General features: G+C 29.8%; 1 protein-coding gene across 2 annotated transcripts; it reads right to left on the bottom strand.

Annotated features, from left to right (window-relative positions):
• On the bottom strand, positions 1 to 13,114 carry LOC132935227 (proton-coupled amino acid transporter-like protein pathetic). Of its 2 annotated transcripts, none has more exons than XM_061001702.1 (9): positions 12,506 to 13,114; positions 8,913 to 9,083; positions 8,687 to 8,837; positions 4,427 to 4,548; positions 2,823 to 2,907; positions 2,433 to 2,759; positions 2,179 to 2,360; positions 1,061 to 1,404; positions 1 to 983 (listed from the first exon to the last, which is right to left on the bottom strand). In XM_061001702.1, exons 2-9 carry the CDS (start codon positions 9,071 to 9,073, stop codon positions 481 to 483), a joined length of 1,875 nt encoding a protein of 624 aa, XP_060857685.1. In that variant the 5' UTR covers positions 9,074 to 9,083; positions 12,506 to 13,114; the 3' UTR covers positions 1 to 480. The 2 variants fall into 2 exon arrangements, with proteins under 2 accessions (XP_060857685.1, XP_060857686.1); XM_061001703.1 differs by lacking the exon at positions 12,506 to 13,114 and adding an exon at positions 11,695 to 11,914.
• Positions 13,115 to 17,075: the final 3,961 nt, after the last annotated feature.

Raw genomic sequence — 17,075 nt, 5'->3', positions numbered from 1 at the left:
TGTAAAATAGTAGTATAATATAATAATTTAGAAATAAAAATGACAATAATAAATAGGTACTAGGATATTTTAAATTATGCAGTACATTTTTTTATTGTCAACGCTCATGTATAAAAGCACACTTGACAGTTGATCAAATAAAAGAAGAAAATAACAAACTTTCAATTAAAACAAACATAAATAGGTCTAAGACAGATAGCATCAGTCAATAATAACACCTACCTACTATAATTATTATTTTATGACAATAGACCGTTAGGAAAGAAAACTATGATATTATATTTATGTCCAAAATAAATTAAACACATAGGGAAACTATGAAAGTGAAATCAATAATTATGGTAACACTCATATAGTTTACATAATATAACAAGTGGCGTAGAGGTGACTTTACAACATCTCACCAGGTGTTTGGATAGTGTATTTAAAGCATGGGTCGATTCAGCGGTGGTGTTAAAGCATACCTATCAATAAATGTATTTATTTTATCAACAGGAACGCTGACTCTGGCCCCGGCCCTATAGTAGTCGTTATAATTTCAATGGTAGAATTTATAGTGTGCTCTTTACTGAATCCATAAGATTGAAATATGTCTACCAAAGACGCATACGCCCCAGAGACCATGGCAAATATAGCGAGTAAAGCGATGGCCACGTCTTTGGTGGCCGTAAATCGGCTCATACCCTTATTTTTGGTACTAGATTCATCATTCATCATTCTCCTTTGCTGTTGTCGTTGTGTATTATCGCCACATTCTATACTCATGTCGTCAAACATCGCATAGTTATCGACACCGTCAAATCTTAAATCGTTTTCTGAATCAGAGTCCTCGTAATTTTCACCATTTTCATTTTCATTGTTATATTCCCAAAATGCAACCAGATGTATTACAGCCGGACACATAAGTCCCAGGATGGAGAAGAACACTGCTCCAAATAAAGAGATGATGGGAGCAAGGTTGGGTACGATGGCGGCAATACCAACTGTAATAAATATAACAAATAAATGTAAGTATACCTACACTAGAACGACATTGTATCAATATAATATGGTACTGTACAAGTTCCCAGGATCATTAGAGCCCGCATGACGTAGTACTCCCACTCCACAAACTTTTCTTGCTCATCCAGTTCATCTACTTCAGTCTGTTTCTTCTCGTCGTTCGTGGTATGATTCATTGTTGAAGTGACCGTGGTCATGGTCACTATGCTACCGGCAATGGTGCTCACAGCTACAGTGGAAGTATCTTTGTCTGTCGTAGGAAGTGAATACTTGGCATCCCATTTGCGTTTCCGTAGCCAGGGCCTCAAGCGTGCCCAAACGATCTCACTGGGGACACAAAACTGCAAACCGTATGAAAAGAGTATCGATAGCGTGACCATGATCTTAACCGTCTCAGCAAATCTATAATTTGAGTTGACCAAGAAAAATACAAATTATTAATACCACTGTCACTAATACTTGACTATCTCTATAGCTGTATTAATTGGTGATTACTAGGGCTCGGAAGTTGTAGGAGTTGCATATTATTCTATATATGCTCTCGATTTATAGCAGACCAAGCTAGAAAACCTGAGCTATATGGTCAACTTAAAAATCGAAAATTTAATATGTATATTTTGCATATTTTTCGTCAGTTTTAGGAATAAAGTGTCCTTTTATTGATTTTCATACGCATATTATGCAAATTTAATTTTTTCTAAAAAATATTGATATTTTTTTTTGCTGTGTATTTTAATAATAATAATTAATATTAAATATATAACTCAACATTATTTAATCGTCGGAGTGGACTATTAATTTAACAAAAACGGAGCAATGAGCGTTTAATCTCTATCAAACTATTATTCCTATGTACTATATTTTCAAATAAATTTATTATTTTTTTTTTCAGTTCAATAAAATGTCATAATGCCATACAGTTTTCTACCATATTTTAAATATTGTGAAGTTTATCTTTATACAATTTTACATTTATTTTAGTAAAATTTTAAGCTATTTTTTTTTAGTTTTAAATATTTAACAAACTTTTTTTGCATATTTGACCATTTGTCATGGATATTTTACAATTTGTTCGTGCATATTTACATGCATATTTTTTCTTTTTTAGCTCCTATAACTCCTGAGCCTTAGTGATTATTGATTATTTATAATAATTACGGTACTAAAAATACATACAAATCATTGGGAAGATTGAGCGTGATGGAACCTTCAGTGGAATTGCCGAAACGCAAGTATCCAAGGAAGCCGGCCATCGAGTACAAAAACACGACCAGCGTCATGGCGGCATTCAACACTCCGCATGGACGAGCCCGGAGGAAATGTTCTGGATGGCGCATGGAGTTCTCAATCGGTAGAACCTAAGTCATAGACAAATATTACTATTGGGGCGGTGGCACAGTAATTGAAACTGTCTAAAATATAATACATACGGTGCCGATACCCTCCATGGCAAAGACAACGGTGGCGAAGAACAGCGGCATGTGTGCGATGGTGCCTACCCAGGGGCGAGACGCCATATCGGGCAGTGGTACGGCTGCTAGCACAGCTTCTTTGCTGGAAAACGGACTGACACCGATCACCACCCACACCATGGAGCAACCCAAACCGACCAGTATGAATGTCGTGGCCACGGCCGAGAAGGGGACCAGCACTCGGAGTGAACGAATGATGCCGAGAGGAAGAATCGGCAAGGCTAGACCCAAGATCCAGGTACGGATGGAGAAGTGCCACTCTTCAGACATGTGGTTGTCTGCGACCTGAAAAAAGTCAAAGTGAAAATAGGACGAAAATTGTTTCATGTTTATGTACAGTTGTCATACCTGTTTGAACGACGCCGAGACGAGTATGACGTACACACAGTTGCCGAAATAGTACGTGCAAAATAGTGCAGCGTTGACAAATCCTCTGTATAATGATGTTTTTGCAGATAGTTAAATCAACAGTGACATGACAACGTGTGTTGTAAAGACACCGAACATAAAAAAAGAAAAATGTAAGGAGATTGCAATTGGCAGGACCTATTGTGTATTTTCTATAATTGAAAATATATTGTAGGTACATTGGCCAAGCAATGCGATTAAAAAAGATTTTTATTCAAACATTCGTCCAGTTGTAATGTTTTTTTAGTGAGATATGTATTGCAGTTATTAGGTTGTAACTTGCATGGATAATTTTTTTATATTTTAAAAAGTACAAGTTTATCGATAGGTATTTAAGAAATATACATTTCACCATGCATAACGAGTAACAATCAAAAAATTATCATATACGCTAATATATTTAATTTTGAAAAAAATAATGAAATGGAATTTTTTTCTATTGCTTTGTTGAAATTTAAAAATAATGAAAGTAGACTTAACTTTTTTTACAGTGAAATGTTAAATATATGTGTGAAATTGTATTTTAATATTCGTAAAATTGTCAATACTGTATAAGATCTGATAGTTCAATAAAATATAATGTCTAATCATTATAATAATTACAATTTTACAAAAATGAAAAGTTCAAAATGTTCATTATATTATTGATTAAGCATTACATTTTGGAAAATTGATTTGAGTTATTGGTTTAAATAGATATTTTGATAAGATATATAAAAGTTACACAACCATATTACATGCACGCGTTAACTTCTTATAGTGAATTTAAATCTGTTCTCAGAATTATTTCTGACATTTACCTATTATATAATCAGCTAAGTTAGTTGGAATAAAATAATTTGCCATAATTTGATGATGATATTTGGTTACGCATAAACAACAATCTTGTAAACTGAATGTACATTCACGAGTATTTAATAAAATATCGTTGCTGTTTATATTGCCTATATTGTATAATCATTTACATTTTACACACTTATATCTCACACATATTACACGAATCATATAGGTAGGTACAAACAAATTTTCCTATGCGTAACCCTTTGATAAAAAATTACTCTTCACATTCCCTTTTAATATATTATTGCCAAATGATACGGGAAAACCCGTTGAGCTAAAGTGAAATGTATACACTCGTAAGGCCGACACAGCATAATTTGAATTGTAGAAAGGAACATTGAATAATTTTTTAAATTAAACGTTTCAGCGAGTAGACATTTTTTTTGAAATTGCGCGCATTTTAAGAGCTTATCGTTTTAGCCACAACAATACGTAGACGACTGGGCACCTCAGAAGGTGTCCAAACATTTACCATTTATAATATACGGTATGGCTTCAATTTGGTGACACAAGACTGGTATATACACAAAGAATATTATTTTCATCTGAGACCAGCCGTCGAAGAATAATAATATATTTTCTTGGAATAACCAGAAGGTCAGATTTATGCGATGTTATATCCGCTATAGTGCAATAGCGCGCGCAGCGTTGACAATAATTTAATTAAGCAACAACAATAATATTATAATAATCCGTCGTCATACCTGGCGAATGCGGCCCAGGCGCGAAACCGGTGCGGGCCTGTCTTAAATGCTGCGTACGCGGTGTCGGCGAAACCGAGGGCCGGGCGACGTGTGCGACGGGCCAGTGATTGCGAGCACACCACCTGGAAAAATAGCAATACGTAACATACATACTAATATTATATTATAATAATAATAATAATAATAATAATAATATATAATCATTCCTGGACGACCATAACTATAATAATATTATCTATGTTCGACACTATTATTGTACCGTCGTATTTCACGCGTAACAACAGCGACAACATAATTAAAACGTAATTTTAATCGTACCCATACCGAGATAACAATTAAGGAACTTTATATTATAAGTATTTTACGTCTCGCGCGAAACAGTATATACTATTATAGAGAATCGCCGAAAAACCAGTAAAAAATTACAAAAAAAATAATGTCACAATGACAGCCGGCAGCTATGTAAATTATAGACCATGGCGGTGTGTTGGGCCGCTCGCATTCGAAATTACACGGCGCGAGTAGCATTCGTTAATAATAATTTATTGAAAGCGCGTTACAAATGATTACAATACTACGCGTACATGAAAAGAAAAACTCGGCTGTCGGGCTGAATGTCGTTCTAAATTTCAGTGAGTTAGCAGTAAGCTAATTATCAGTATTTAGCGCTCGTCGAAGAATGCTGAATACACCTACTAACCTAAGATGATGCTATAATATATCCACATGCGTTATCTCCGTCTTACAAGAGTACAATATATCAACAATTTATACAACCGAACCGATTTTGTGTTGTAAGCTTTAACGTTAAAATGAATTTACCTATTATAAAATGTACCTAAGGTATGTTTGAGTGTTGGCAAGCTGGATTGTTATAAAATTATACCCATGACATATTCAAGTCAACCACACATAAACACAGCTGAACACTAATAATTGTATAATATGTTGTACGATATCGGACGAAAACCACACCCCGCGGGTTATCTATACCCAAGACTGGGCAATAACGAGTTAAAAAGTTACTTCGGATTTTCTTTAACTTAACTGTTAACTTACTAAATTTCTTTTTTAATTAACGTGAAATTAACCAATTAATTTTTGTCACAATGACGGCCGGCAGCTATGTAAATTATAGACCATGACGGTGTGTTGGGCCGCTCGCATTCGTAATCACACGGCGCGAGTAGCATATTAATAATAATTTATTGAATGCACGTTACAATTAATGATTACAATACTACGCGTTTATGAAAAGAAAACCTCAACCGTCGGGCTGAATGCCGTTTTAATTTTCAGTGAGTTTTGTACTTCGTTCACTGAATTATAATAAGTATAATAACTCCGGAAAACTGCACGGCCGTCGATATGGTTATTATTGCATAACATATTATCGACAAAATAAAGAGTATACAAATATTATTAATTATTATATGTAAAGATATCTCACAGTTTTGCCCATCAGTTGTCGTTTACAAATTATAGGGGAGACATTTTTTTTTATTTACATATTATTATTATCGTGATTATCCTATACTTTAGATTCTGAATTCAGTGATGAATTGATTTTAAAATAATATGTTTTTTTAGTATGTGTTTTCATCATTACCTATTATCAAAGCAGTAAAAATGATTCAATTTTCAACATCAATATATTTTCTGATAGGAATGTAGATTAAGTTGGGAGGTAAAAATTTAAAATTCCCAGTACTGTTTAAAACAACAATAAAAAAAAAAGAAAAGAAAAACCGGAATGTTTAAGTAGGTACTTAATCTAAATTTTAGACATAATTCGATTTTCTTATTTTGTTGCAATATAACAATAAATACCCATAAATACTTGACATTTTCACCAAATTACTAATTAGTAATGTACATTGTACAAAGTATATTTTTAAAAATATTTTGCTGTTCCTCTGCTATTTATAGGTAGTTAACAATTATTTAAAATTTATTTCTATAAATGTCAATAAAAAAAATTATCCTCAGTCTAAAACATTTAAATTATATTACCTACGTGGTTCCATATTAGTTTTTTTATACTAATACAAGAAACAAAAAATACACGAAAACAATATTGTGAAATCGTAGATGATGTAAGTGAGAAGTACATCCACTTAAAGTATAAATGTATTAAAGAGTACCTATATTATAATTTGTAACTTGAAACACATTTTGGTTTTTTTCTTAATTTTCGTGGAGTTGCCTACACCAAACGACTTAACAAAAGCAGTTGCTTTAATTATACATTATACACTCTACGTTCGTAAAACAAGTCGTAGCAGATTTCGGCATTTATCTATACCTTTGCACATTAATAAAGCACTTTTGGAGCACTAATTTTTCACACTGAGGCAACAAGTAAAAATAATAGAAAAGCTTGGTAAGTACCTCTGCTGTATAGAAGGTGTCGAGTGTACCTCGTAATTTATTGTGTTAAATTTGAATTAAATTAATATTTTATTTTTATGAATTTTTGTATATGAAAAGTAATTTAGAGCGGAAATGATATGCAGCTTGTATTTTTGCAGTGTATAAATATTGCTTTTAGTACCGTAAAATGGGGTTACTTTGATAACTTTTTACTGTTTTAAGGCAATTTTACTTTTTATTTTATGGAGAATTTTTGTAGTATTAACGATAAAACTCTCAAAATTAAATCGTAGTTGCAGCTATGATCAATTTTTAACGTTTAAATTTTTAAATTTCTGATATTATCTTCAGAAATATTAATCTTTTTAATATGCTATCAAAGTTACACAACGTCATGGGCAACTTTGATACCTATATTTCTTAATGTGATGTAAAAGTAACCCAATTTTATGAAAATAAATTAAATCATCATGGTACTCTTATGAATAAAAATATGTAAATGTATCAAAGTAGACCCACGAAATCAAAGTAACCCCATTCTACGGTAATTTATTTTTCTGTTACTTAAACGGGACCTAGTTTAAATTAATTTTAACAAAATCAAATAGCATACTATATTATATAGGTTATAATGTAGAACAGCGTGAATATAGGTTTATATTATAAATAGATATGGCTGAATATAAATATTTTTAAAAATTAATCGTATAGTGAATAATATTTATATACGAGTATAGGAGCGTAGTGGTGAAAAGGTTCAAATAAAAATGTGTAAATAAAACAATATTGTCCATGTTTTTTACAATATTTTTAAATTGCTATTAGTATAACTTAGTTACAAAAATAAAAATTGTATTAAATTTTCAAGTTTTTTAACCAAATATAAAAATGTTTATTAACATAACAAACCTAAACATATAAAATTCCTAAGTAAGTTAAATTGCTCTAAATATTTTGAAAATGTCATTGTGTATAGAAATGATAATTTAAGTACCTAATAGAAAGTAGAGTGTTTCAAGTTTCTACGGTTAATATTTTTGTTCTCCCATAAGAAGTATTAATTAGATACAATTTGATACCGAAAACCTTTAAAATTTTAAGATTCAAAAGGTAATTTCGGACAAAAAAAAAAACAACACACATCGTTGTAAAACCAATAGGTAAAATTCGTTGTTCTGCTCAGAATCTAAAAAAGGCATTAATTAATTAATTAATATTTAAATATCATTCCTCATAATCTAAAATAAACAAAGAGTTTAACAAAAAGGTAAATAACATCGATAAAGTAAATTTTGTTCTAACTGATTAACAATCACATAATATTAAATAACAATATACGTTTGTTTGCCGACCGATAATACGCAGATGACATACTTATGACACGAGTCTAAAGAGTGTCAATACACACTGTGATAGTTTTCTGTCAATTTTAATTTTTTTTTTTTTTAAAAGCCATTTGAAGTAGGTACAAATATTATAAGTTATAATAACAAAAGGTTTTTTTGAATACATTAATAAAATTACCTATCATTAGTTACAAATATGTATTCCTGGATGAGTTTTTACTTTATTACATGTAACCATTACTGTATTAATGGTTTGATATTTACTATAACCTTTTTTTGTTATTCTGAAGCAGAATATTTAACTACAAGTTGTAATTTTTAAACGTTACATGCGTAAACCTATTTTTTTTAAATAAACATTTGAAAAGAACACGTGGGCTTACATTGATGAACAAATCACTTTGTATGGTACCGGCACATTGGATTATTACCATGTATATAATATGTTTGGTGAGTAGGGACGAACGGGCACGCTTAGGGTGGAATTGATGGGAATGATCGTATAGGTATACAAAACAGAGTGCGATGTTATTAAACTCACCAGAAGATAGATGCAGTGCGCACACAGCGCCCCAATGGCAGCTGTGCCAAACAGGCCAAAAATGAGACCCCCGTTTTTGAACGCGTTTGGCATGGCGAGGACGCCGGAACCGAGACTACTCTTTATCAGATGTAACAAAGCGCCGGTAGCACTGGAAAACCATTTTGTATTTTAGTGACGAAGTCAGGTAGGCACAAACAAAAAAAATAATCTGGTTTATATTCACGTGGTCGAGTTGGAGTCGTCACGCATTTGAAATGGGTCGTACGGCAGCTGCTTTTTTCCACCCTTGCCACGACGCCACCCCTGTGTTCCGACGTTGCCGTCTCCATCGTTGCCATTGTTGCCGTCTGCACCGCGGCCATTTGAATTCACCGTGTGTTTCATACTGCGAAAACTGACAGAAAATATACATTATTATTAAGAGGACGTGATTCCCGCATGTGTTGTCTCCGTCCTACAAGCGCGTAACATAGCAAACTCTACGCAAAGCAAAATACGTGTAGCTCCGTTAGTTTAAAAATTAGAGTGAATTGACCTCTTATAAAATCTAAAGGTAAGACTATTATCTAAACAACCTCATGAGTTTTTTATTATATTTTAATTTTTTAAGCGAGTTATGAGTACTTTAAAATGTACAAACAATTTACAATTTTAAAATACTCATAGCTCGCTTTAAAATTAAAATATATTAAAAAGCCCATGAGGTTGTCTAGATAATAATCTTACCTTTAAATTTTATAAGAGGTCAGTTTACTCTAATTTTTAAATTAACTGAGCTACACGTGTTTTGCTGAACGTAAAATTTGCTATGTTTTGCACTTGTAAGACGGAGACAACACATGCAGGTATCACGTCCTCTTAATAGGCATCCCTGTAGTAATTAGGTTTACCTATATGTGTCGTTTTGTCGTTATTATAATATAATAACTTAATATCTTCGTTAATGCATGCAAATCGTGCAGTACTAAGGTATAGTATTATATTATGGTTTCATAGATGACTAAAAGAGCCAAACAACAGATTATTGTGCCCCGAATGATGTGATGAAGAAATAAACAGTTTCATTGAATAGGAGTAATAATATACTGGGTACCTATGATTAGTATTCAATAATTAAATTTAATACTTCGTAGGTACATTACCCAAACAGCTAAAGTCAAATTTTTTCATCGGGTATTGTACTTTCAAATATAACATATACTTCTGTTGTTCAAGAATCATTGATATAATATTTTTGTTTGAATTACGACAATAAGGTCGATAAATAGTCGACAATTATAGTCGTACCTACATACGACTTTTAGTAAAAATAAAAAATAATCCAATCTTAAATTATGTTGGTACATCGTACATAATATAACATATATTTTCCATACAATATCCAATATAATATATATTTATACAAAATCGCTGTCCTATAAACTAATATAATTTTGGTGATCCTATTAAAAAATAAAATGATTAACTTTTTAATTGGGATTAAATATGTAAATATGTAGGCTAACTTAGTAGTCATTGTTTGTCGATCTCGTATCGGTAAAGATAAAAAAAATATTTGAAACATATAATATAAGACAAATCATTTATATTATCATGCAAATCTTAGGAATTATAAAAAGTTATTTTCAAATACAATATCTAATTGAATAATAACAAATAAATAAATAAGACATCACTCAAACTCGTAAGTAATTTTGCGGTGTCAATTAAAAACAAAAGAATTTATAAATATTATATTTATGTATTATATAGAAAGGCCCTCAAGTAAGGGAGTAGTCCCTTATAATATTATACTGTTGGTGAAATGAATTCAAAATAATCTTGAAGCCTACAAACAGATGAATTTCAATAATGATTATTATAAAAAAAATCTTAATGGTTTGGGTTTTGGTAAGACAATGTGCATCTACGTTATATAATTTTCAAATAAATCTTAAATTTTAAAGTTGAATTGCTCTAAATCATCTAAGTTATTATTGTGTTTTTTTTAATCAATTGTAAAAATCAAATAAACAAATATAATAGATAATTTGAAAATTAATAAAATAGTTTTATGTTAATTATATATTATATATTATATTAAGCTTTTGAATGGATTTACTCAATATCATATGACGGTAAAATTGAATTAAAAAATATTCATTTAAGCTAGATCCTAGTATCTCACCTAGTATACTGTATAACTAGGAATTCGTATTTATTATATTTAATATGTATAATATTATGTAAGACAATAATATTTTATTTTATAATTGGATATTTTTCTATGTATTATTGTATTAATAAGGCATAGTAAATAATATAGTAAGTATAGTTTGAATAGGTAGATAAGAAATATCTGTAATCTATGATAGCTGCACAACTTATTATTTTTAATTTTTGATAGTTTTTTAAAAATTTTTATTTTAAATCACTAATTGATATACAGTATACGCTAATGTATGATAATATCACTTAAATAAATTTGAGTTATATACCTACTTACCTAGCTAAAGAACTTAGAAATCTTAAGTATATAATACGTATTAAATAATTTACATGGGTATACCTACCTACATATTATTATTATATTTTATATAAGCTACTGTAATATAGCTACTGAATTATACTGAATAGGTAGGCACATGTATTATATTTCTTAGGATAACCTTGAATACTTTTATTGAGCCGTAAGTACAATAATATGTAATATTTAAATTTCAAATTGATAGGACATTTTATGAACTATAGTTCTTTGTTTCATATAATAATCCAACACAGTTTACCTTTAAATAATATTATTAATTTCTTTTGAATGATATTTTTTTTTATAACATTTCATAAAAATGTGTCTATTGAATATTTGAAACCATTTGTAAATCATAACTTGGACTGCCAGGCTTCGAGATTATTCAGTTTTCATATAGATATCTTATAAGTTATAATTCATAAAGTAATATTTTTTTTCCATTGGAATTCTTAAGAAATATTTGTTTAGTTCCAATTAAATAATTAAAAATACATACTCGATTACAATTTGAAGTAAAATATTATATGTTAAAATGTTGATTCTAAGTGCTCATCAAACAATAATAATACATAGTTTGTTCTTATGTCTTTTTGAACGGGAACCGTTCGTATGTACAATTTTTCAAAGTGAACAGTGATATCATTATCAGACAGAAAGACTTTTCCCTATAGGCACTATAAATATTGCCTTCGAGAACACACGCACGTCGTTGAATAGACGTATAACTACATTGGACGTAAATACGACGATAAAGACGAGCAAAAAAATAAAATAATAATGCGAAATAATAACTGTTAACACTCGTCGAATCACTTGAATCTCAAGAGTAGGTACCTACCTGCATGAAAAATAATATACAATCTACTTATTTCACCGTGCTTTCCTCTTATCTTCGACATCCCGTAGTCGTTATATTATCTTACGCAAGACACAAACACGCGTGACAGGCACCTGAAGTCTAATCGTCCTATATTATGTACATTGTACATTTCTTGTTTCATTACTGCTATTAATGAGAGTAAAAGCTTCTAGCAAAAAATGTTTACATCCTCTCGAGACTCGAGAGAGCGGTGGCGGCCACTATAGATGACGGTTGCGTCACGCATCACGACGCATAATATTCTATCTTACTCATAATTATATCCAGGTACAACAAGTTTCCACACTCATAAAATATATATTAATATAATATGCGAAAAAGACGTCGACGACCTCCACACGATCGTGATGACACATGTATACGCGCAAATGCCAAAATAAAAATAGCCTAGCGAACTGAATAAAAGAAAGCAAAAAACAGCTCTTACCTTTACCAGCTGGGGTTGCAGGTGCCGGTGGTGGTGATTTTGGTATGTGCTACTGCTGACCGTGCCGCAGCGGAAACGCTGCGATTTTTCTTTGCTCGCCGCAATTGTCACGGTCGCTGCTGCTGCTTTTCTCGTTCAGTCGTTCCGGTGTCTGGTCAATTTATTCAGCGTGCTAGCGTACAGGCAGGCCGTCCGTCCGATGTCAGTGGTGTCGACAAACTGAAGAGATTTATTTTCGACTTAAGGCGAATATGAGTAAAATATATAACGGCGACGACGACGACGACGACGACGACAGTTTATTATTATCAAAATATTTTAATTAATTTCGATGCAGATTACGTAGATGGCAGCCGGTCATCATTATCCGTCAGTGGTGACTTCTATTCTCTTTAAATATGCGCTTGCTGAACTGTTTGGTCGATAGATGTGGCGAAGTCGTCGTGTTACTGCTGAGGGTGCTGCTTTGTGACTAATACGCGACTTTTAAACGAAACTATTATATGTCAATGAAGAACGAATTTGACAACAGAATGTAATAATAATATTGTATAGAGACGATATAATTATAATTGAGTGCGTAGATTGCACTAATTTGTCTTAATGATAGAATCAATCGGAGCAGCTATACGTCCCAAAGTGGTGACGGCGGCGCCTCGTAATGACAATAGCGATAACGCGCGCGATAATAATAATTATTACTCTGACCATGGGCGTCGAGCGAGCAACACGCGTAACCGAATGCAATTTGAACGCGCGGAAAACCGAACACCAATAATAATATTGCATAATGTGCATAATATGCCAATAATATATTATACATTTTATTATTAAACGATATCACATGTTATAATATACGACGACGATAAGTCAGTTAGCATGTCCACTGTATACCTCTGTATCCCGTAGTTTAATTATACGTCGGGATCACCTATTGATTTTTGTAGGAATCGATTTCGGTTATCGCAATATTAACATATATACTTATTAAAATAATATATAATAATATAATAGATACTCATATCTACTATATGAATCAATATCCAATTATTTTAAGTACCTACGATAGTATTCGTAATTGTTATGGTACGATTTACTATTTGCGCGTTAATTATAAAAACGTTCTTTACGAATATTATTTTACCAAAACAACATGTATAATATATATTATATTGTTATTTTTGTCATTTAAATTGGCTGAACCGTGATATCATAATTTATTATAAGATTCAATATTTATAAGAAGTTGGTTGCTTCTTCTAATAAGTTTTTTGTCTTGTTCAATATTATTATGTCATACTATCATTGTAGGTACCCCAGATCCAGTAGAGCATAAAGCGAGGATTGTATATTTTTACAAAATAATAATAATAATAAGAAGATTCAAAGTTTTATCGGCGCGAAGTTGTTTTGTTTTTACCAAAATCAGTCATTTTTGTTTTTGTTTGTTAAATTGCGTAATATAAGTTATAAAACAAAATTGAAAATGTTGCAGCGAATATTTAAGGAATAGTTAAAATTATCATTTATCAAGCTATTCCTTCGTTACGATACCATTACTTAACAAATTGCAATATCTATATTTTTTAATCAATGATTCATTCCTATGGTATACCAAATACCAATAAGTACTAATAAGTACTACTATGTTTAAAAAAAAAAATGATAACCAATGTACACGGGGTTATATACATAGGTGTACACGATAATCAATAATTATAAATAGTTTATAAATTAATAATTATTTTAAGCAACGTTTAGATGAAATATAATGTTAATAAATGTATAATAATATCTTAATAAAATAATAAGTCATATTATTAAAATTTTTATTTTGAAACCATTTGTTATTTTAATTAATATTATATAATTAAATTGTATGACACATCTATCTTGTGATTATATATGATTCAATTTTAAATAGGCCAAGTTTAAATATTTTCTTTAAAATTATTACTTGTGTCGGAATTGATTTTTTTTATACATTAATTGTATACAATAGTTACATATAATATTTTTTTATTAATTTAATAAAGATTATATATTATGATAATTATATACCTACGCAGTTTTAAGATATTATGTATAGGTATATCTAACTATACATTGTTATAACCTCTTGTTAGTGTTTGCATTAGACATTAGTACTTAACTACTTTTTGAATAAATATTACAAATGTTCAATTTAAGTTATATAATGTTGATGATAAAATTTATTAAATTCGTACTGCAGTACGATTGTTTGATTTAATCTGAATTAATTCATTTTCTACAAAAATTATAATTATTGGTGTACTTAATATAACTAAATTAACTTAATTATAGCGTTTCGTATTAGTATTTATTTATAGAAAATAAATACCTTTTCGGTGTTCCTATAGAATTAAAATGTTTAGCTTAATATTGTAAGCATTTAAAAAAACTTCAATTATTGAGTACTTTTTTTATCGTCATAAGTTTTTGAGAGCATTTATTTTTTAGCACTTGAATTTATCTGTTTTTTGAAAACTCTTATCTACTGGTACCCACTTTTATTAATCGCTTCAATTAAACCTATTACCTCTAAGTAAGTATTATATTTTTATTGTGTTAAAAAATGTTACAGTTAAAAATTAAAATATAATATATTTTCTAAATTCTATTATAACTGTTTAAATGGAACTTTTGAAATCGTTCTATCCCCTGTTATAATGTAAAAGGCTATAATAAGTGATATTGCCTAACTAGTATAATGTGCACACTAATAAAAAATTAAAAAAAGTGGGCTGGTAGGTATCATTCTGCTGTAAATTAGCTATTATAGGTGTCGTGCGGGTCACTGTAATGGATGTGTTAAATTTGAATTCAATGGTATAATATTATAATTTCATTCGAAATACGGTTTTGAGCAATAAGTATATTATATTATGTATATTTTATGATAATATTTTAATTTTTTTGTTAAAGTTTCAAGTAACCACGAATAATAAAATTAATAATAATAATAATTACAAAAAAATAACTTAAACCGTTATTCTCCACTTAAATATCTAGTTTCGTACAAATTTTAACTTAAAATGTATACTAAAAACAAACCTTGTGAATATAATATTTAGCTGTTTTGGTCACATTTTGATATAATTAAGAAACGTTGTTTTAAATTTTCAATCCACGTAGCTATAAAAATTGGACATTTTATTAATTTTTAACTACAAAATAATTTGCAATTTGATGTACATTATTATCAGCGATTTTGATAAATGTTATCAAAATTTGATCTTTAAATACACATTAAAAAATAATAAATATTATTGTAAGATCAATACATCCATCGCTCCGCTCAGAATCTAAAATAATTTTTAAATATCGCAGCCATATAAAAATATCCACTGTTAAGATTTTAATTAATTGATACCTATTTCGATGATACACGGCGAAACAAAACTTTTTGTGTTTTTTAATTTTGTTGTGTATACGTATATATATTAATATATTATACATATAGTATGGGCGTGATGACAAAAGTTGATTACCAAGAAGGTTAAGTACCTACGATATGTTTTCGATACTACAATAGTTTTAACTTTTAATGAACTGCATTATTGATACATCAATACAGATACCAATTTAAATAAATAATTATTTTATTTTCATGGCAATGCGCCTTCTTTATCTCGAAAATTATAAATGCGCTCTTCCATATAATATAATTGTTTTGAACTATTTGAGATGTAGACATATGTATATAATAATACATAATACCATAATCTACTATAGTCTACTAAATTGTTAATGATATTAACTTGTTGTTATTAATTTAATGTAATACCATATTATCATTTAAACTAGCTGTGTAAAATGTAAATCTGTAAAATCAGTAGGAATCTTTCAAGACCGCAACTACAGTTTTTCTCTTTAAAAATTGTATTGGAAGTTAATGTGATTCGATTTCCGCAACACTTTTGTCAAGATTACATAATATAATACCTAGAATTTCAAGAAAATGTATTGGCATTTAATGTCTGAGTAGCTGAGTATCTGTCAGTGGACATGGGTATTTAATATATACCTTCGTCTTATTCGATTTAGAACAACAAATTAAATAATTCCAAAGCGTAGTTAAATCAGAATGTACCTACTAAAACAAATTTATTTACAACTATCATATAAATTAAATAATTTATCCTAAGTGAATAGATAAAAAGTATACCTATATCTACGATGTATTGTACACATGAAACGTTGTTTATTTAATATTTTTACTTTTTCACAACTGTCAATTTAAATGGCATGATTTTAGTTCAAATCAAAATGATATTTTAGTAAGTACATATTACATTTTTTTTAAAGATTATTTTAATAATTTAATTTTGTTAGATAATAAATAATAATAATGGATTCTCCAAAATATTATTTTTATAATTTCTATATCTACGCCATTTTTTGACATTTTTATTAGAACAGTTAGAATTTTTTAAATAAATTATCATTTTATTTGTTGAGTAGGCACTAAATATACAAATAGAACTTTTATATGCATGAATATGCAGGTAAAAACTTAAAAGTTTGTTTGATTAAAAATAAAATATTT

Source organism: Metopolophium dirhodum, chromosome 1, assembly GCF_019925205.1.
Source record: "Metopolophium dirhodum isolate CAU chromosome 1, ASM1992520v1, whole genome shotgun sequence".
Lineage (NCBI taxonomy): Eukaryota > Metazoa > Arthropoda > Insecta > Hemiptera > Aphididae > Metopolophium > Metopolophium dirhodum.
The sequence above is the reverse complement of the archived record's forward strand: the minus strand, read 5'-3'. Positions and strand labels throughout refer to the sequence as shown.

What these genes read in the sequence shown, in the direction of transcription:
- LOC132935227 (XM_061001702.1), bottom strand. Translation starts at nt 9,073, where the DNA reads ATGAAACACACGGTGAATTCAAATGGCCGCGGTGCAGACGGCAACAAT. An exon ending in GCCTGGGCCGCATTCGCCAG is followed by an intron (nt 2,908 to 4,426) that starts GTATGACGACGG and finishes ATCATTATACAG; the next exon opens with AGGATTTGTCAACGCTGCAC. An exon ending in TCTCGGCGTCGTTCAAACAG is followed by an intron (nt 2,760 to 2,822) that starts GTATGACAACTG and finishes GACTTTTTTCAG; the next exon opens with GTCGCAGACAACCACATGTC.